The 20,261-nt window shown below is 40.7% G+C and overlaps 1 protein-coding gene and 1 long non-coding RNA gene across 7 annotated transcripts in view; one reads left to right on the forward strand and one right to left on the reverse strand.

Moving 5' to 3' along the window:
• The window catches only part of LOC111270411 (epithelial splicing regulatory protein 1), a 61,471-nt gene extending 43,074 nt beyond the window's left edge, over positions 1-18,397 (forward strand). For all 6 annotated transcript variants that reach the window (XM_022850623.2, XM_022850622.2, XM_022850624.2 and 3 more), the window contains 13 exons: positions 1,761-1,896; positions 2,299-2,388; positions 2,533-2,587; positions 3,149-3,259; positions 3,648-3,823; positions 10,346-10,498; positions 10,971-11,088; positions 11,404-11,599; positions 11,877-12,056; positions 12,317-12,466; positions 13,400-13,491; positions 14,284-14,747; positions 17,890-18,397. In XM_022850623.2, the coding sequence (XP_022706358.1) occupies positions 1,761-1,896; positions 2,299-2,388; positions 2,533-2,587; positions 3,149-3,259; positions 3,648-3,823; positions 10,346-10,498; positions 10,971-11,088; positions 11,404-11,599; positions 11,877-12,056; positions 12,317-12,466; positions 13,400-13,491; positions 14,284-14,747; positions 17,890-17,927 (1,959 nt within the window). In that variant the 3' untranslated portion in view covers positions 17,928-18,397. The remainder of the gene's footprint in view (positions 1-1,760; positions 1,897-2,298; positions 2,389-2,532; positions 2,588-3,148; positions 3,260-3,647; positions 3,824-10,345; positions 10,499-10,970; positions 11,089-11,403; positions 11,600-11,876; positions 12,057-12,316; positions 12,467-13,399; positions 13,492-14,283; positions 14,748-17,889) is intronic.
• On the reverse strand, positions 1,489-8,206 carry LOC147752130 (uncharacterized). The gene is made up of 2 exons (XR_015314942.1): positions 6,813-8,206; positions 1,489-1,934 (listed from the first exon to the last, which is right to left on the reverse strand). It is a non-coding gene; the product is annotated as an uncharacterized LOC147752130 (long non-coding RNA).
• Positions 18,398-20,261: the final 1,864 nt, after the last annotated feature.

The following is a 20,261-nucleotide window of genomic DNA, read 5'->3' on the forward strand; positions in this document are numbered from 1 at the left end:
ACAGCGATGGATGCATGACATTCACTACTCGGCAAGTTAGTCGCTGGTCGCCAACGATCATACCTCACGATTGTTGCAATAGGAAAGCGAGCACGTAAATACATATCGATTCGAAGTAGGACGCTGCAGTTTTGCCCCTCTGTACCACGTGTCGCTGCTTCCCGCCACGTATCACATGTGGTGGCTCTTAAAAGAAATTTTGCCGGTTCTACTGACGAAACAATATAACCTTTCGATCTAGCAGTAGAGGGTTATGAAGCATGAGCTTCTCTTGCTATAACTACAGACCTTCCTAAAACGAAAGGTATTAAATCATGAGTGGCCAATAAACCCGCTTTGAGACTGACGACGTAGAAGTCTCTAGACAATATTTTTTGAAAACAAATGAATTAGTTTGAGCCTATTTTGGCCGTACAGTAAAAAGATCTATTGACTACTGTAATGCGACAGAATTTTTTTCCTTTTCATTCAGGCTCAAATATTTCTTTACAAAATGATTCTTGTTTTTTTTTTTAGCGGAGTTATTGTTTTTATAGCCAAACGTAGATGGTAGCCAATTGTTCCAAGGCAGAATTAATTGGTAAACAAACTTAACTAAATAACAAAATCAACTTACTCTCGCTCAAGTTCAATAAACGGCAAAAAAATCATAACACGTTACATATGTAAGTGTTCAAAACTACTCAGAGTAAGTTTAACGTGCGCAACTTTGATTTGCTTGTTGCGTCCAGCCGTTTCGCGTACCAGGATGTTTAGCGCTGCTCAGAACAGCTCTGTGATTTTGTGCTAACATGTTTGTCTACTGATTTTAAGGACACGCGGTATAATTGAGGTTTGAAATTTAGGTCAATTCGTATTGCTCGTATTAAATCCCCTGGGCAATGCTACACAGTAATACTAAATCGATCGATCGATGGAGTCTATGGGCAGAGACGATATTTTTCTTACAGCCAACCTAAGATCTTGTCAAACTTAATTGGATCGTGCATCAAGCCTATATTTTTTTTGCTATGAAAGCAGAGATCGTTTAAGCCGTTCGTCTATCGTTTTTATTAGCCAGCCGAAATTGTTCGTTACCCCCAAATGACACATTCTCGTTTCGTCGTTAAGAGTATCTGCTAGTGCACAACGGCTACAAGTTGATCGTGCCATGCACGTTGGGCTTACTGTGTGGGCTAGAGCCAATAAAAAGTCCCCAACTGGGCAACTTCTAGCGTCTGAAAAGCGAACGCTGTCTCAATATCTCCCTACATATTTTCCTAGTTAGCTTTTCGTCAGGATTATGCTACTAGAAACAATGTTATTCCATTTATATAGAATCGTATCTATAACAGGTTAGTAAAGTTTGCCTATATAATAATAATAAAAATATGCAGGACAAATACTCTCGGTAATAAAGTGATATTTCGATATAGTTTTGTCTCGCAATGAATTAACCTTCGTACTTTCTTCGAACTGTCTAATAACCGCATTTAGTTCACAACGGCGAAAAAATAATATGACTTTAAACAATTTATTACTGATGGTATTCTAATTCTTTATTTTAGATATTCGACGTAAAGCATTGGCAGAACTAAAGACCGTAGATAGGACCATGTTAGAGAGCTACAAGCTACAGAGGTGACCCGATCAAACTAGAAGCTTTCGTTTGCTCTTATTTCATGCTGTAACTGTTCATTGTCTAAAGATGTAGCAACAATGTTTTTTTATGTCCTTGTTGTTTACGCATGTCGACGTCGTTCGAAATACACACCAACTAGGTTCTTCATCCGGAGTCAGTCCGTCACCAGCTCGTTCTGCCATCGAGCCTGTTTTCATTCTTCGATCTCAGGAAAGAGTTTGCACGATTCTACAATGCCGACTCCGTTCCTAATACTGTCGCCGATATGCTCAATTGTAAGTGTGCGATCATCTGAGGTCAACGGGAACGAGATCTGGGAAAGCATTATAAACCAAGCCAACTTTAACAAATGATCGAATTTAGGAGCCAAATTATTTCCTACCGAACTTTTCCAAATATTCGCAAAGTGTCCCAACTGTGTCATCTACCACGGTTGTAAGAGGAACTAACTACGAATAGATCTTAATGTATGTAAGAAGAATGTTTCATAGAATGTATACATACACTCTTACAGCCCATGTGTGCACGAATAATCTGCGCACCATTATGGTTGATTGTTTAGCTCTAATTATACCGTAATATATTAATAATATATAATACCGTAATATATAATACCGACATAAGAACAGCATATCATTTACTTCTCCAAGAAAGCAAAATTTCCGCTGTATCTTCAGATCTCTCGTTGGACGCGGATAACAGCGCCGAGTTTATCTCTCGTCAACTTCAGAATATGGCTTCCATTGTGTGTCGGATGCTCAATGACGGTAAGACGATTTGATAACTTAGATGCCGCTACGGCAAACAAGCGTACATGTCATTCGTGAATGATTCAACAAAGGATAAACGTTGTTATTTGAACTTATTGCCTGTCGTCGACTACAGTTAACGTAAACGTGTTTTAATTTTAGGGCATAAGTTTACACAACCGGAGGTAGTACTCCAAAGATTAGAACCCGGAATTTGGTAAGTTTTTGCTTGTGTTTTTTTCCAGCTTAGTATAAATAAGCCTTATTCAAACACACAAGCCGCAAAGTTGCATGAGTTTAAGAAGACTGGGATCAAGCAAGAACTTTGGACAGCCTCATGCAACACAACAATAGAACGCCAACACAATAAACAAATCAATAAATTCTAGTAACTCTAAGCGGAGTACTTTGTAGTTTTTTTATGCAACGGATATACGGCGGTAAGGAATTTCCAGTACGTCACTGTAGGTAGCTCGGAGGGCTCACTACGAGGTTTTCTCGCGTCATTGATAAAAGTAGTAAAGGCCTACGGCCGTATCCAACTGTTACCTAAAAGGGTGGTGGTGGTGGCGAAATCAGATGTAGCTTGCTTCGTGATTGATTGTGGGTTACATCAAATCATCTATCGTGCATAATGTATGTGCATGTTGTTGGCTTCATGCACGGTTGCACTGGTGTATTGTAAGAATGGGTGGTAATTAATCCTGCAATTCTATGCTCATAAACACCAAGTACGATAACTATTTTCGTTTACGCTTTATGATGATATGATTTCTAGTTCAAAAGGCGACACGATTGAGAGTGGCTGTGTAGCTCGTGCCCGAGGACTCCCATGGCAGAGTTCCGACCAAGATATAGCAGAATTCTTCCGGGGACTTAACATCGTCAAGTTCGTCTTTTTTTATTGTTTTTGTCAACTTAATAATAAGTAATAACGCACATTTATAAACTTGAAAAAAGTTAATAGAATATTACAGCATTAAATTGATAAGCATTTAAAACTTCCACAGTCCTTGTGTGTACGTCTCTGAAATCTGTGTACGTCGTTTCCTCCGTAAAATGAAAGTTCTCGACCCGAACGCGCTTGGCGCTAGGTGTACGCATAACTCAAAAAGAATCCCCTATATTTGAAAACATTAATATTTAAACAATAACTTCTCCGAAGTAACGTGTCGATTATAGTTTCAGTATGTTGCAAGCTATTAGCTGTACACTTGAATATGCTGCCGTAAATGCGTTCAGGAACTTTTTCTTCTTTTTTTTTTTATTATGAACAGAGGTGGTGTGGCTCTGTGTCTCACTGGGATGGGACGTCGCAATGGTGAGGCGCTGATTCGTTTCGAGTCCGCAGAACACCGTGATATGGCTTTACGAAGACATCGACACCATATTGGACAAAGATACATTGAAGTTTATAGGGCCACGGGTGAAGACTTCGTTAACGTGGCTGGAGGTAGGTGTACTATATTTTAAAGGCAATAGTCATAAGACTAATTCAATAAACCCATGGTATATCTGCTTCCATGTACAGGTTTCGAAACCGGAGCTACAAGTACCTAAGTAGGCTAGATACCGTTCTTATTACGTCTCTGTTTAATGTACGCTTCTTGCCAGCAACCTTCGTTTGTATTGACGCATTTCTAAAGCATTGAAGACTTCTGGGCCGATTGAGTATCGGTTAATCAGTCGCTTGTATGCTCCACCATGGTTAGCAACCATGTTAATTTTGCAGATAGAGACATTCATAGACTTGTTATATGCCGCTGATATGGAAAAATTAATATTGAACTTTAAAACGCTACTTTTATCGGGCGCAAACGCTACGGAAGCTCTAGATTCGTCTATGCGTAACAATACCTCCTTTAGTTATACCTGTCGTCCTGTAATAAGCATAGATTAAAACAGGATACAACTTTAGGATGTGTCCGTTTGGATTTGCTACTTAGAGCAACGGAACAGCTAATATAAAATTCCCCCAAATTGTGCTCGCTTGTGCAGAAAATCTTTATTTAGACATGAAGTCAAAACACGACATCACTAATTTATAGAACTTATTCTGGTCGCGTGGCGGGCCGTGCAGGTCACAGGACCCTAAAACTGAAAAAAGAAGTTACAAACAAAATCTTTGCTTCAGATATGTCAAGAGGGCCAGGGTTTATTTACTAGAGCGTACAGCGAGTCCTGTATATACTTCAGTTACGGAGACACGACGAGAGACAATGTTCTACCCATTACAAGTCCAAAAAAAAAAAAGAACTCGCATCCCAAACGCGTTTTTCTATTGCAGTAGAGTATGTGTTGAAGCTAGTTTTCAGTGCTATTTATCGATACGAGTTTTGTCATAACATGATTTCACGATGCGCACAAAGCTTTGAGTGTTATTGCACCTTGTGGGATGTCGCCCCAAGATACCGCTGAGATATCGTCTGTTCACCGCGCCCTCTACTCGTTAGTCGGCCGGTTGGGTCCGTAATGTAACTCAAACGATGAGAGAACGGAAGCTATTTCGCGTGTCAATAAAAAATTTGTCAGGGAAACATCATAAGCACTTCCCTCTTCTACTACCAATGCACAGGCCGTACATTTACATATTTGTATTGAAGTTAAAATTGCTTTGTAAACGGTTTATGCATCTGTGTACATTTCTGCCTAGGGATGCTGGCATCAGAGCAATCTTGATCATCTAGAAATGACGAGCGTTTGAATTGTCAAAGGAAGCCTACCTAGTAACAACAAAGACAAATGGTAACATGGTAGTACGAGTGTCGGTAACGCAGCGGTCGTAAATGGTGCACTCCTGTTAGATATCACAGTGGGGTACAGCGGGCTTTGGCATCAATGAAATCGCCAAAACCCAGATGACAGCCATGTGCTATGGTGACATCATTCAAAGTTATCGCATTTGGGAAGTCGATAGGTGTAAGTTACGTAAGCGTTCTGTTATATTTATGATATTTTCAATTACTTAACTTTATTATTATATAAAGTTGACGCAGCCGACTGTAGTCGCAAAGATTGCAAGCTAGCTTAAAATGCTTCACTAGGTGAAGCGTAATGATTTCCGGCTAGCTTTGCACAATTGACCGAAAATCTGCACACATCAATGTTGTACTTACTATGGGCAGTATTATCATTATTCTTATAGCCTAAACAGAGAAAGGAGAAAGGGAGGTCACAGATCATAAAATATACGATCGCCGTTCTTCATTATTAGACTGAGCATTGCTAAGAAACTTATCCTTTAGTCAGAAGCTTTCGAAGAAGCAGTAACTTATAGAGAAGTAGCACTCTATATTGACTGACTATTGAAGTAGATATTATTGTCCTGGTGGCAAGTAACTTATATGAATATGGCCAGTAAATTATAACAGAATTGATCTTTCAGTTTTTTGTTTTATTTAACTCACATAATAAAGTTTACTTTCTGATTCTGACAGACATTTTTTTTAGCGGGGAAGGCCAAACATATTTCCATACTGCTGCAGATGAATATTGTTATAACTTTTGCGATGAATCTGCAAGAAGGTAAACTTTATAACGACTTTACCGTATAATTACTATATCCCTATTAAATTTACAGTAGTTATTTCCGGCTACAAAATATTTTACTAATTCTCTAGCTCACTGTCAATACTGCGCCATTTTCTAGTGAGAAGAAAAGCAACTTGAACGGTCAGGCTTTTGGTGTGAATAAATATACTCACTATTATTTTTTTATATTCAAAGTGTCTACGACATCGACCATTAGGCCTCTGCCTGATTTCATAGCTATTTCTGCTGCAAAAGGTTAGTCAATAGGTCGTAAACGGACCAGTTTGGGCGGCGGGAATCTTAAACATCATAAAAGTATGTATGTGATTATTTTGTCTATTTCCTCATCATCATCGCCGTTGTCGTCGTCGATGTATGGCCACTGATAACCCGTCACCAGCATTCACCCTGGCCTTTGCAGGTTCAAGAGGCGACAGTTGTTTGTCTGGTTTTTCGTACGCTGTTCATCAGTGTCGACGGTGCTGCCCCTCTGTGCAATGTGGGTGATGTTATTTGTTATAAACATCTTATTTATGCTATTACTGCAATAAGCCGCCGACTGCCTCGTGTTTTGGCGTCACTCGATCGAAGAATTAGCTCAGATACGCCGCCGGCTTGCGATTGAAAAAGGTAACTCTCGCGTTCTCGCATTATACACCAGCTTAGTTTGGCCGTTGGGAGCGCGATTCAAACATGTATAGCTTGCGATGTTGTTAGAGAAAGTAAACACATTTTTTTAACCAAAACATGAATCCTTTACTAGCTAAATCTTCACCACTTGGCCCGTGTTGGTACGCCTACCATGCTGTTTGCGAATTCTAGCGCTGAGCTCGTCAGGTTGGAATCGTTTCCCAAGTACCAGTACCAGTTAGAGTTATGTTAAATACAGTAAGCGAACGTCGGAAACTCACTAAGTTGGAACTTCGTCTTGCGCACAGGCGTAGGGGTGATGCAAATGTTCAAGGACATGTAAAACGAAAAACCTAAGACCTGAGGCTGGCTCTCTAGTAATCTAGTAGGGCACTTCTAGCGAATGCAGGTACAACTCAAGTTACTTGTAAAACGGATTTTGAACAAAACATGATGTCGGGTCGAGACAGTCATTCAGTAGCTTTGCCAGTCTGATGTAGCGGGATTTAAAGGAAGAATAGCAGTAGCGGCGACGGCGGCAGTAGCAGCAGTAGCTGACGTCGTGGCGATAGTAGTAGCTATGGCAGATATGACGCTTTGTGTACAAAGATGGCGTCTGTGTGTCGCGTTTTTACGCGGTAGCTGTTCTGGTTTCCCTGCTGCCTGGTGTTCCTAGCGGCGTCTTCTTACGTTGTCGGTGTGCTGCTGCAGCGTTGAGCGATAAAGGTGAGATAATATCTTATCAAACGGGGCGCCCTCTCCACCAGAGTAAGCGAATAAGATTCAGGATCCCCGAAAAAGCTGACCTCTAGCGATGTAACGCGCTCGTCTATGGATATTCACGCAGTGGATAGGAACATTTCGCCACAGAAACCGTTCCCTAGGTTTACTTTGGAGCTGGCTGTTGGCAGTAATTTCGCCCTCTAAATTTGGGGCAATAACATCTACTGACATAGCAACATGACGACGACGACGACGACGACTGGCCAAGGGGCATTCCTGTGCGTTCTGCTGAGTCGCGCCAATCCGGACCTCGCCGCCAGCCAACATAAGTATTCCGTCACTGCACACGTTTAGGCCGCACGTGAACAGTTACGATTTTACCGTAAACTCTCTAGCTAAACTGAATTACAATACATCGAAGTGAACAGGCGGATGACTCCCTGAGAAACCTAGAGGAAGTGGTAGCGGTGACGACGGTAACGGCGATGGCAATCGTTAGGCGGTCGGCCGACTGGACGCGCCAATTTGACCGAATCTATTAGATACTAAATCGTAATAGTGTTTATATAGTTCATGCACAGCGTGGATCCTTCACAGGGATAGCCATCTTGTGTAAGATGTTTCCAGTCTAGAAACAGGCTGTGCGTAATGCTGGCGTAACAGTGGATTAACTTGAAACTAGTGTGTTGTACTTACGGATTAAATGAAACCTTACACAGACTAATTGACGAAGTCTGTAAAACGTAACTTAAGGCTTTACGGACACCTTGAGCCATGTGAACATTGAATTCGGCCAATTGAAAACTCAAGAAATAAAACTTCGAATAGTGTTGGGCATTTTGGAGGACTGAAACCGCTGTTTCCCGCGACGACAGATAGGAAAACGGCAAGTCTTTAAAGGACAACAGTCTTATTGTCACCTTTGCTGTCCTTGTGCTACCGTGTGTCGAAGATGGATTGGACTCTTGCAGCAGCGGCGGGAAATTCAACTAGGGCAAGCCAATATCCTCTAGTGGTTCCTGGTGTCGGAGTTGTTACTTGTCCTGAGCAGATGCAGCTAATCGAGCAAACCTACCAGGCTCTCATATCTCAAATCATACGTACGTGTACATTCACGTTCAATTACGTAGGTGGCGCAACAATCAGTTCAGTTAACCAGAGATGCTTCTGATAGACGAATGTTCCATGACAAAAAAGCAACGAGAAGTTACTCAGTGTTACTTAGGACGTATAAAGTGAACGGACTCTTTGTTCCTCTATCGAACACTGCTAGTTAAATTGGCCAGCATTACAGCCATTTGTAGGGGTCGCTAAGCTGTCGTTAATACCTTGCGAACAACGGCGCCTTGATTTTTCATTAATACTGCAGTTAACAGAATATATTGTTTTTACTTTAGGTGGTAGAGAACCGCTGAATGAATGCTAGGCGCAGAAAAATCGAAGCGGACTTTTCCCACTTCATTCGCCGAATTTGCGAGCGAATTACAAATTCGGTAAAAATACATCCATATACGTATACGAGAGATGGCACATGGCGTTTATTAAATATCTTGTACGTTAAATTGTTGGACAGAAAAACATTCGACCCGGGCGGTGAAATAAGCTCCAGTTCAAAGTGTAACAATCGACGTAGCGTTTGTGAGTGCGCTTTATATTTGGCCATATCACCTTGGCTGAGTTCAGCAAGGTGCCACGTAGTGTCAGTATCCAAAGGCCAGGCGTCTTCTTATTAATAGGAAGGAACCTACTAGCCGATGTCTTTAATTCTTTTTATTTGCTGATTAAGTTACAATGCATCTTGCGAAGTTATTTTCGCATGTGGACCATTTACGGCGTAAGCATACGGAATGCTAGAATATATGTGCAGCTTAAAAACTATATAATTGATTTAGGGCTCGTCCTATATGTAAATATAGTATGGAACATTTTGTACGGCTAACGTTATGCTACGATCGCTCGTTCTTCAAAGGATCATGTCTTACTGAGTGCACCGATTTGTATTTGCCATCTTAAACTAAAGCATTTTACGTACATACGTCTTGATGATGTCTTGGTGCTGCGGTGCAGGAAAACCAAAAAATAAAAATTCGAAGCGATTCGTAAACGTTTGTTGGAATAATTGAGATCACTAACAACAAGAAATCGTGCTCCTTACAACTAGAATGTTTATCTTCTCGGATCTACTTTGCTGAGTTTCATGTTTTTGTATTCAATATAATTATTGGGAGATATCGAAACAGTTTAACTAGGAAAAAAAAACAGCTCAGAGCAAATATGCAGGCCAATATAAATAAACCTATTTAGTCCGAAACAAAAGGCCAGTGTTTTCTATAACTCATTTATTCTATAAAAACGTTTTGTCGTAAAAATTAGACGTCCAGCCTGCCTATCACAAACGTGGATTTTAAATGATTAGCTGTAGCCTTTTTGTACTCAGTTCTTGCCCCAAAGATGAAAGAGCTGAATTTTTGTAAGGAAGCATGCTCTACAGATAAATAAGTAGTCTAAAATTTTGAAAAAAACACAGGGTTCGGCTATCGCGTTTTTCCGATTCGATATTTTTGCAGACGCGCCACTGTATAGTCATCTATCTTCACAACAATATCAACAACAACAAAAAATATGAGGATGAGAAAGGAGATTGCGAATCCGTTGCACTAGCATGAAATAATGTTTTGAGCCAGATTCATATCTAGCGTAAAAATGCCTTTTTCTGCATAAACATAGAGATCAGTTTACTAAGAAAATCTGTTTGAGATAAAAGTTTCCTCTGTGATACTATAGGTACGCGATGAGAAAAAAAATTAAGCAGTCTGTGCCAATCCTATCATTTTCGTTATGGGTTTGGCGGCCTGGCTTTTCTGTAATCTGTTGGGAAAGATCAATTGGTCGACAGCGATGCGATAAGTGAGTATTTTCAAGTTGTTGATTACGCTCCAGCTGGAACGGATAAGTTCAATGGATGGTTAGTTGGCTGTTCTTCGAAAATTTCGGTTTTTTGCCGTAGACGCAGAGAGGAACCCGCTAAATCTTCTAACGAATTGGATGCGCCATTGTTTTCTTGCGCGATTATGCACCACCGCACAAACAGGTAACAACGATGAAGCACAGGCGTTTCTCTCTCGAGGTGGACAAGTAATCGTTCGTATGCGAGGTCTTCCTTACGATTGTACGGCTAAACAAATCATCGACTTCTTCGGTCAGAATGATCCACCCATCCAAGTGCTCACGGATAGCGATGAAGGTATCCATTCGGTCACTAATAATAACGCGTTGAATTAGGATTGATGCGACGCAATCGATGAATTATTTCGACGCAGCAAATAAATATTTATGTTAGCCTATCTTATGATATGCAAAGATCTCTGATTTGATAAACCTGGTACAAGAAGAAGTATATAACAGTTCATTATCAATATGGAACGATTTAGAATTATTCCAAAGCACTAGATGCCGTGCCCGATTCGCCATTCAGATATATATATACGACTTCGTAGTCAACTGCGAGATGCCTCTAGCGAGCTGAGATCAGACTGGAGGATCAGTGAAAAATCAATAGCACGCTTGGCATTGCTTGATTAGAAATGTCCGTCTCAAATAATAGGCAACCCTGAAACGCTCATTTACCTCTCACCTGTAAACGTACAAATTGGACTAGAAAGAAAAAGCGGGCATCCCAGAGAATCAATAACTGTCTACCTATACTGATCACACAGGTATTATGTTCGTCAAAAAGCCCGACGGCCGTGCAACTGGGGATGCATTTGTGCTATTCGCGAGCGAAGAGGCGGCTGATCGTGCGCTAGCGAAACACCGCGAAACCATCGGTGCCAGGTAAATATGGGCCAAAAACGAGTATGGTAACGATCCAGGCAACGTCGGCGGAATGTAGTATAATGTACTTTCAAAGGACTCGGATGAGTGGTCTCTAGCGTTTGATAAGCACGAACTTAGCCGTCCAAGCCATACGTTGATACATGTTCGAAATGTATACCTCTATGTTTCGAGTTTTACGTCCGGTATCCGTAAGATTAGCAGACAAATACTAAGCTACGAGCCGCGTGGCTTCAATGTACATACAAGTACCTATGAGATCCAAATATCAGCGCGAATGTTAATATCTGTATTCGTGTATCCAAATAATTATAGGTACATCGAACTGTTCCGCAGTTCAACCGCAGAAGTACAGCAGGTGCTGAATCGAACGATGGACACTCATAACCGAAACGCCCAATTTATTATACAACTCCAACAGCAACAACAGCAACAACAACAGCAACAAACAGGACCACAAATGCCGTCGCCCACGAGTGCAAATAGTCCTCTGTTGGCCAATATTTCACAGGTACATCATCAAATATATAACAATAGGGTTGCACCCAACAGCAATGAGTGAAACTATCCAACTTCTGATACGCTAGATGTTATATCTATAGCATTTGTTGTGTGGGGGCAGGTTCTATCGTTTAGTTCTCATAGGGTTTGTTACTGTCGGGGGTACAGAGTCGATTTGCAAACGGGCTATACACGCACCTGAAAATGATAGTATTGTATCCGATCTCTACATTTTGGTCTGCACGAGTGGTTATCTGAAAAATTAGCTAATATTTTTATGGCTACAGGTCCCCTTGTTGCCGCCGCCTCTTTTACAAAGTCAAACAGCGTCTCTAGGCTCGCGCAAGGATTGCATACGACTCCGTGGCCTTCCGTACGAAGCGCAAGTGGAGCACATCCTCGACTTCCTCGGTGAATACGCCAAGAATATTATCTATCATGGCGTACACATGATCTACAATGCTCAGGTTAGTTCGATGTAAGGCACACACAGATTGGACGCGTGGTCGAACTTCTTTGCGCGCATATAATATAAAGAAATCGGCGCTTACTACTAACGTCTTCTTTTCGTTAACAGTGGTACAAAAATGTGTCACATATTACAGCTCAGTCAAGCAGGCCCGCTTCCTGAAACGGCGCTGAAGATTGATCGATACCGTTCTTTTTTGATCCGTACCTCTAATACACGTATAGATGAAGGTTTAACTCATGGTACCGTACGTTACAGGGCCAACCCTCCGGAGAAGCGTTTATTCAGATGGATTCAGAGCAGAGTGCTTTCATTTGCGCTGCTCATAGACATCACCGGTATCTTGTCATCAATAAGAAGCAACGATATATCGAGGTCTTCCAGTGTTCACTGGAGGACATGTTACCAGTAAGTATTGCTATTCATTTGTAACTAGAGATAGCGATTCAAATAAACTTAACAATCGTGCAATTGAAAAAAACGGTTCACTCAGAAGTTGGATGATATTGAAATCTACGGAACATCGTTGCAGATACCTTTTTTTCTTTGTCGATGTCTATTCATCCGATCCTATTCTCGAATCGAACGATCAATCTATCGTTTGTTTCTAAAATAACGAAGCGAAAAGTTCAATAAAACAATGGACTTTTGTTGCGTAGTCATACACCTTTTTGAATCTGGACGTACTTTTTCGTTTTGTTTTACATAGGAGTGACGAGGTGTGCATGGGCCCAGATTGTGGTCATTATTCAGTCGTCACAATAGCGCACAGAAATAATCCTAATAGTAACCCGGGCGCTGGTCGTATTATCTCTTAGAAAAACAGTACCGATATGACAATAAGAAATAGAGATAAAATGGTTACCGAATCAGTTATCAGTGGACGACAAAGGCAGCTCGTAGTTTCGGTGGGTGTCCGTTGGAAGCTTGGTACTTGTTTTGCTTATCCTTCCAGAAGAAACAGATATTAAATAAATAAAATTATTATTAATGAGAATTGTTTATAAGATCTATGGTAACGCTTTAAATTTGTTTGACCCTTGTGGCGGTGCCGAGTGGAGGATTATTGTAGTCAAAGTGACATCCACAACGATACCTAAACCTTGCGAGGTGGAGGTTTGCGCCCTAAAGATCCCCTTTACCCCTAATGACATTAACATTTCTACTGCGATCACATGTGACTTTGTATTCTTGGCTTAAGATCAGGTGCATTTTTGTGTTAAGTAGACGCAATTTTTCATAGTATTTAATTAATGTGTGTGGAAGCTCATTAGCTGAAGAGAATGTCGCGCACTAAATTATTATATTCCGTGTAAAATATCATGCCAATTTATTTTGTAGGTTCTTCAAGGTTTACAGGTTCAGCAGTCTTCGTCGCCAGTTGGTGGATTAACTACTCCTCGGCCTGGCCTGGGCGGTCTACCGATCCCTAGGTATATTTTTCAAATAACACGTATTAGCTGCGCTTATAAATGACTGTTACAAACGTGATAGCCTAATTATCTTGTGTTTCAAATCAAACGTTTGCTATAGCCGCCAGACTCCTTGTTGAACGATTGGATCAAGTATGTAGTTTACTTATAGATATCCGCGCGACAGTACAGTAGATTCAGATTCAAAACTAAACACTTATACGGCCAGTAGAGTTATAAGAAGGACGATAGATAGAATTACTAATATTATCTTGGGAGATCACTGGAGCACTACTGCCAGGCCTGTTGTAAACGTTTTTTAGGGTTCTTAGAGGCTACCACAGAAATTCTAGTTTTGTTCCTCCATCAAATCATAATTCCGAAAGCAATATTGTTTCAGCACTGACACCTATATTGAAAGGTTTCTAATGGGGCAACAAATATTTTTATTTCGAATATGTTTTTGATACTTTTTGTTTAAATTGATGAATATATGGTTGAAGCCGATTGACGTCTAAGTGCTCCAACCACTACAAGATCTAAAACAATGTCAACAATCTATTTCTGCTGTCAATGCAACATATAATATCAGAAAAGTACAATGTGATAATGATCCAGAAAACCTATACTCTAGGCTAAAATAAATAAAATTTGCATCTGGTTTTCGTAATAATATCCAGCTCTTATACTGTTAAGTTATCTCATAGAATTATCGCAATTTTTTAAATACCACTTGTGTATAACTTAAAAACTTCAATGTATATGTAGGTTAATATTTTATCTCTTTTTATGTGCTTTTTATTATTTTCACAGATGGCCAAGTGAAATTTCGCCGTTTGGCGCTGCCGCTACTACAACTGGTGTGGCGTCACAGTTTAGTTCCTTAGCGGGACTTCCTGCAGGCCTCTTTTATCCATCACCGGGCGCACCGGTCACTGCTAACGCCTTCTCAACTCGATCCGCAGCTCCTGGTGCAGCAAGTATACCCTCACCTCGAGTATCACCTACTTCACCATTAGCTCCTCTATCACCTATTACCTCACTATCACCGATCTCTCCCTTGGCCTTCATGCCACCGTCGATTTCTTCCATCACATCGATGGCTTCGCTGACACCGATGCCTTCAATATCTTCACCCCTTGCGCCTATTTTGCTCCCGGCCCACGCCGCCCATGCAGCCCACTACGCACCCGCCGGCAGTTACCCGGCAGTCGCGGCGGCAACCGTTCATCAGGCTCAACAGGCACAAGCCCTAAGGCTTATGCCGCAGCACGACGGTAATCATAGCCTTCAACATCATTACAACCACTGCCAACTTGGCGATACCAGTGGCGTGAACGCGTTGGCAACGCATAACAACGGCACCGCCACAGATACTCCTTCGTAAAAACAAATATCCGAGATACTGCGTACTCATGCGGCGTAAAATCATATCAACTATCATAGGAACTAGCTGCTCTTAGACATCTCTTTATTCATGCACATATATATCAGCATATCATAGACTTGATCGGAGACCATACGCAATAACGGTTTCAGCTGGCATTAGAATACGTAACACATCTTGTAGTTGTATTCAAACAGTACTTCAGGTAGATTTAAATTATAGATAAGTATAAGGGAGGGTGGCGGTAAGGCAGGATTATGTCCACCGTGCAATGCGGAACGGGTAAGAGGTATGCCAATTTCAATTGAAGGCAGGCACTTTTCCAGCGAAATCAGACTACTTCGAAATAAAAAAGACTGCTTCTTTTCATTGGAGATCACATTCCCGCAACGTAGAATGCAGTCTGACAATTGACAAGTTGCAACAAACAGATCTGTTTCTAATCGAAAGCGTTACGTCCAGGCTGCATGTACTTTACAAGGTAGGTCGCAAACTTAGTCGGCTGGGAAATCATCTTTCGGAAACGTCCCGGATGGCGCTTACTTCTCAGTCTCGAAGAACGATATCCGACCCGCCCTTTGCTACCTCTTGAACTCTTCCTACTTTTTGGTTGTATCACTAATACTGGCAGCACCTACGAGCATGCTGTATTTCTCTCTACGGCATACAACTGTGCCACACAGATCTGCATGCGTATATACGTATGCGGACGTATCTATATACGTATATGTGTGTGTGTGTGTTTGTGTGTGTGTATGCGTGCGTACGTGTGTGCACGATCCCATATGCAGGAACGTAATTTGCACATTGTTACTGTACAAAGGTGACTTGTATGTTTGTATGCATCTGGTAGACATAATAGCGAATCAATGTTAAACACAGTAATAACGATTTGTAATATTTTAGTAAAATAAATAGGGTTAATACGAAAGACTCGATATAATACAACTTCCTGGTGCCTTGCGAGGCATTTGGTGTTCAACCACAATTTTAGTCTTTGATGTTACACTGTAATGATTGATGTCTTTGTGGGTGCTACCATATCTCTAGCCCTATTTACTATGGCCTGGGAAGCCTTTCTATCCTTCCTTGTAAAGCTCGTAATAGGGTCATCATGGGTTGAGTTGAATTCTTCAAGTGCTTGCAGCCGCAATCTCGATGGATGCTACCATCCTGAAGTACGGTGTCATCTGGCCTCAAACGGGGATAGCTGGGGCAATGGCTCTTGTTGCGCTACTTGTGAGATGATGCTGTAATAGGTCGCTCTAGCTTTGGGATTTCGGCCTTTCTTCTTTATCCCGGCACCTACTCTGCCTATCCGGTAAATCGGAGCACTGGAAAACGCAACAAGCTAATGAGTTTGGCCGATCAGCGATGGCCGACAGCCGCAGCAGAAGCTACACATACTGAATCCGAATGCTGATGACGGTGCGGTGATGATCAAGCATGATAAAAGGTGATGGTCTTTTACTAACAACACATTGCAACTACTGCTAGAAATAATAATAACATAATTACTGCTACCGCCTCCTATTCACACCCGTATACAGCGGGATAATGCTTACGAGAAGAGGCTAACGCTTGCACCCATCAGCCAGCTATTACCAACTACTAAAAACATTGTTTCTTTAATTAAACACAGCTCATGGCACAATCCCTGCCAGCATGCTAGGCAAGACTTCTGTCGTGATTACGATTGGTAAATAATCTTGTTTATATTGAGGGCTTCGTATATGTCCCCGGCATAACACTGGCTCATGTTTACACTGTTCCGAAATCAACTTATGCTGCGGCGAAACGTATGCTGTGTCGCAAGTTGTAACGTGTGAAAAAAACGTTCATTGCAAGTTTAAACATTAACTTCAGACATACAACGATCGATTATGAGCTTTACACATATATATATATATAGGTTCATTCAATAGTAGGCTTATTCGAATATATAAACAAGCCTGGTATTGAATGAATCTAATTTTTCTTAGCCGGCATTTGCTGTTATGTATCATCGATGTAGCTAGATAAACATTTGAAATTTTATCTCCGTTATTGCGTGGTGCATTGCTTCAGACGACAAACATCTTACCACCTCGTCATCGCGGAGGCACGCCACCAGCCAAGCTAGTCGACAAAACAACTGCTTTACGTTTTAAAGGTCGTTTGTTTCGCCCTAGAGGCGGCTTTTGTTTGTCCGGTCTGTAAAAAAAGCTGTACCTGTTAAAAAGGGATCGTGGCGTCAATGCGGGTGACTGCCGTAATGCCTTCGATTCCTCAAACATCTTGTTGACCCTTCAGATACCACAGGCATTACAAGATCAATAGTGCCTGCTTTGAGTCAGCAGCGACGTTTGTTATTTTCCCTTTATGGTGTTTCCCCCTTTGTGTTTCCAAATATTGTCTATGCTTGACGCCTAAACACCCTAATCGATAAAAGACTCCCTGAAAATAAAAAAGACGGGTCGGTAACTTTTACCAGTTGCAGTCGGTAGCTGTTATTGATTATTACTACTATGCAATTGGATATAGAGCCGCAGCTAAGGCTAAACCACTAGTCGTTCATGAATGAAGAAGTAGGTACTTTACTACTTAAGGTTTTACTGCAACTTAGGTACTTTTTAGTTAAGTAGAGGGCCTGATAGTGAGGCCAAGAAGGCTCACTTTTTGCAAGCGCGAAAAATAGGTTTAAATTGTCGACTTGTTTACATAGTAACCTGACGAGTTAAATACTAACGTGCAACGTATTAGAATTTCGCAGTTCATCGTTGCTGTTTGGTGGACTGTGGTTATTCGGAACGTACCTATCGTGCTCAGTTATACACTCGTTCGGTGTACGTTCAGCGAATAGTCAATATCCTCTATATCGGACTAGTATACAAATGCACCTTTGCTTTGTCGTTAATAAAAAGCGATACAAAGTTTGAAGGCAGGATTCTCAGGACAGTGTAGGCGCATCGGCCTAGAGCGATATAGATGGATAATTGCTTTTCGTCTACCTTTTATATGCTAATATTTTGTAATTTCCTTCATTTTTTCAGCGTATGTCGGCCTGTATACGAGTACTGCGCAGTGTTAAAGTTGCGGACGAGTACAACAATGAACTGCGAGTGCATACGGAATTCTGCCTGTCACCAAAGCATGATTCCCTATGCCAAATCTGATGTCGCTCTGATAATTTCGTCAACGATTTCATAAGCGCATTTGGGTTCGTATGGCGGTGGGCTAATTGGAAGCACGCCCCTTTGAAAAGCTCTTTTGCCAGCGGCCGGTCTGAGATCTGCTATCGCTGATTCAACACGCGTGGCCACGCTCATATCGCAAGACTCAACTCAGAGATTCAATTAATCATAGACATTTTTTATAGCCATTAATTATAATTTTTATCGTTTATTTAATTGTTATATTTATTAATGCATCTATTCTTTTTGAGTTCGAGTGCTCATTTCCGAAGCTGAGTGGTTGTCGCTTGATGTGGCAAATCTGCTATTTAGATGTCGTAAACTTTGGCAAGTAATAAAAAGAAGACACACCGATGCTCAACTTGAACCAGCGAATGATTAACTTCTTATAACTAATCTTCATATCATCAATGCTATTAAAACTGATCCTGCCTGCAATCGTCAATCGTTCGCTTATTGGAAAAGCGAAAGCAAAGAGATCATTACGATGACAATCGTCAACTCATCAGAAAAGAATGCTGGTGACGCATGCGCATTATTCAAGAGCAGCTATACCCTATCTAGATATATTTTTCTTTCCTATATATATATATATATATATATACGTGAGATGTTAACCTATAAGCTCCATATTGACTTTGTAGGATTACTATCATCTAATGCAGGCAAGTCGGATATAATAAACGTCCAAAAAATGTGGGATTGCCCTTTCGCCTGTTAACGCAGTCAACACGTGAAGCTGTCGCTAGAAGTGATAATTATTAATTACGCTTTAACAGTGATAGAAAGAAAATAGATAAATATAAACCGCAGTTTCTTAAGCTGAAATATTACTGTTAACTGAGGAGATGGAGCCGCCGATGTTTACATATTTTTGTCAAGCTATAAATAACTTAAGCAGATATTGGCCGTTCGTAAATAGCGGGGCAAAACCTGGGAAATGTAGTGAAAATGAAATGTGTTTTAAGCGAGATGCTAAATCTAGCAAAAAATCAAATTATGTTTGGCGTTACTTTTAAGTTCAACGTATTTTACGAACCGAGTTTTTTGTGTGTCCTAATTGAGATCAACTGCTCTCTATCTGTTGTGTTTTGTTTTCGGTGCGCTGAAACCTTCGATATCATGCTCAGGTAATTTACGAAGAGCCTTTTAAAACAGGACCGGTGTGTCCCATATTTTTTAAAACCGAGATATTTATCTTGACAAGTTTTAGCTCAGTGTGGCATAATTTATATTGTGCTTACTAATTTTCTAAGGATTAAAAATAAACATTCTCTTAGCCGCTGCCATATATTACTTTAACAAAACGATGCGGGATTTTGCAATAAGCTCGTGCAATTTTCTCCACACAATTTCGAAAAATAGAAGGATCCAAGTGTTACGATCCGACGGAATCGACCGTAACAGCATCTCGATTGGTTATTATCTTTCGGTCACCTCAAAGTTTATTTAACATCAATGCGCCATTCCGCTTTCCTCACATATGTGCCTATGCTATAGGTAATTGCCATGCACCGTATCGGAATCAAGTCACTAGCCCACATCTAAATTTGAATCGAGCCCATGAGAATCATCTAGAGCCAGGGGCAGCGGAGTCCTGCTAGGATACTACCCATATTTGAATCAATTAGGGCTGCAAAGATGGTGTTATTAATATCATTTTCGCATCTATTTACAGCATCTTCAAGTTGACGTGAGGGAGGTTTATGAAAAGACTTCGTATAAAACGCTCGTAAGAGAACGAGTCGACGTTTTCAGAATCGAACTAAATGCAAATAGCTCCCAGAGAAAACTATTTTTAATACCTAAAACGTTTAACTCCGAATGGTATTAGCTAAACGCCTACAATGGTCCGTGTTCGCCAGAGTGCATTGTGGTATCAAGGGGTAATGTTCAATCAAATAAAAGATCCGGAGCACTTTTTCAGTTCTACTGCGTCAAGAATCTCTTAGGCTCAGGTTGTTCGACGTACCAGCATATTCGTTCTTTGCCTTTTCTAGAACTATCAGAGCTTTTAAGGAGATCGAAATTTTAATGACTACTATTAGATATAAATATTACTATTTTTATCTCTATTGAAATACCGAAATTTAATATCAGCATGCATGAATAATGCTAAAAATGACAATGAAGCTTAACTAATTCTATATATATATACATACATACATACATACCTATATATACACACATGGATATTCACATACCGTAATTGATAATTTAGTCAGAAATAT

This window comes from Varroa jacobsoni, unplaced genomic scaffold (genome assembly GCF_002532875.2).
Source record: "Varroa jacobsoni isolate VJ856 unplaced genomic scaffold, vjacob_1.0 scaffold_1472, whole genome shotgun sequence".
In the NCBI taxonomy this organism is placed as follows: domain Eukaryota; kingdom Metazoa; phylum Arthropoda; class Arachnida; order Mesostigmata; family Varroidae; genus Varroa; species Varroa jacobsoni.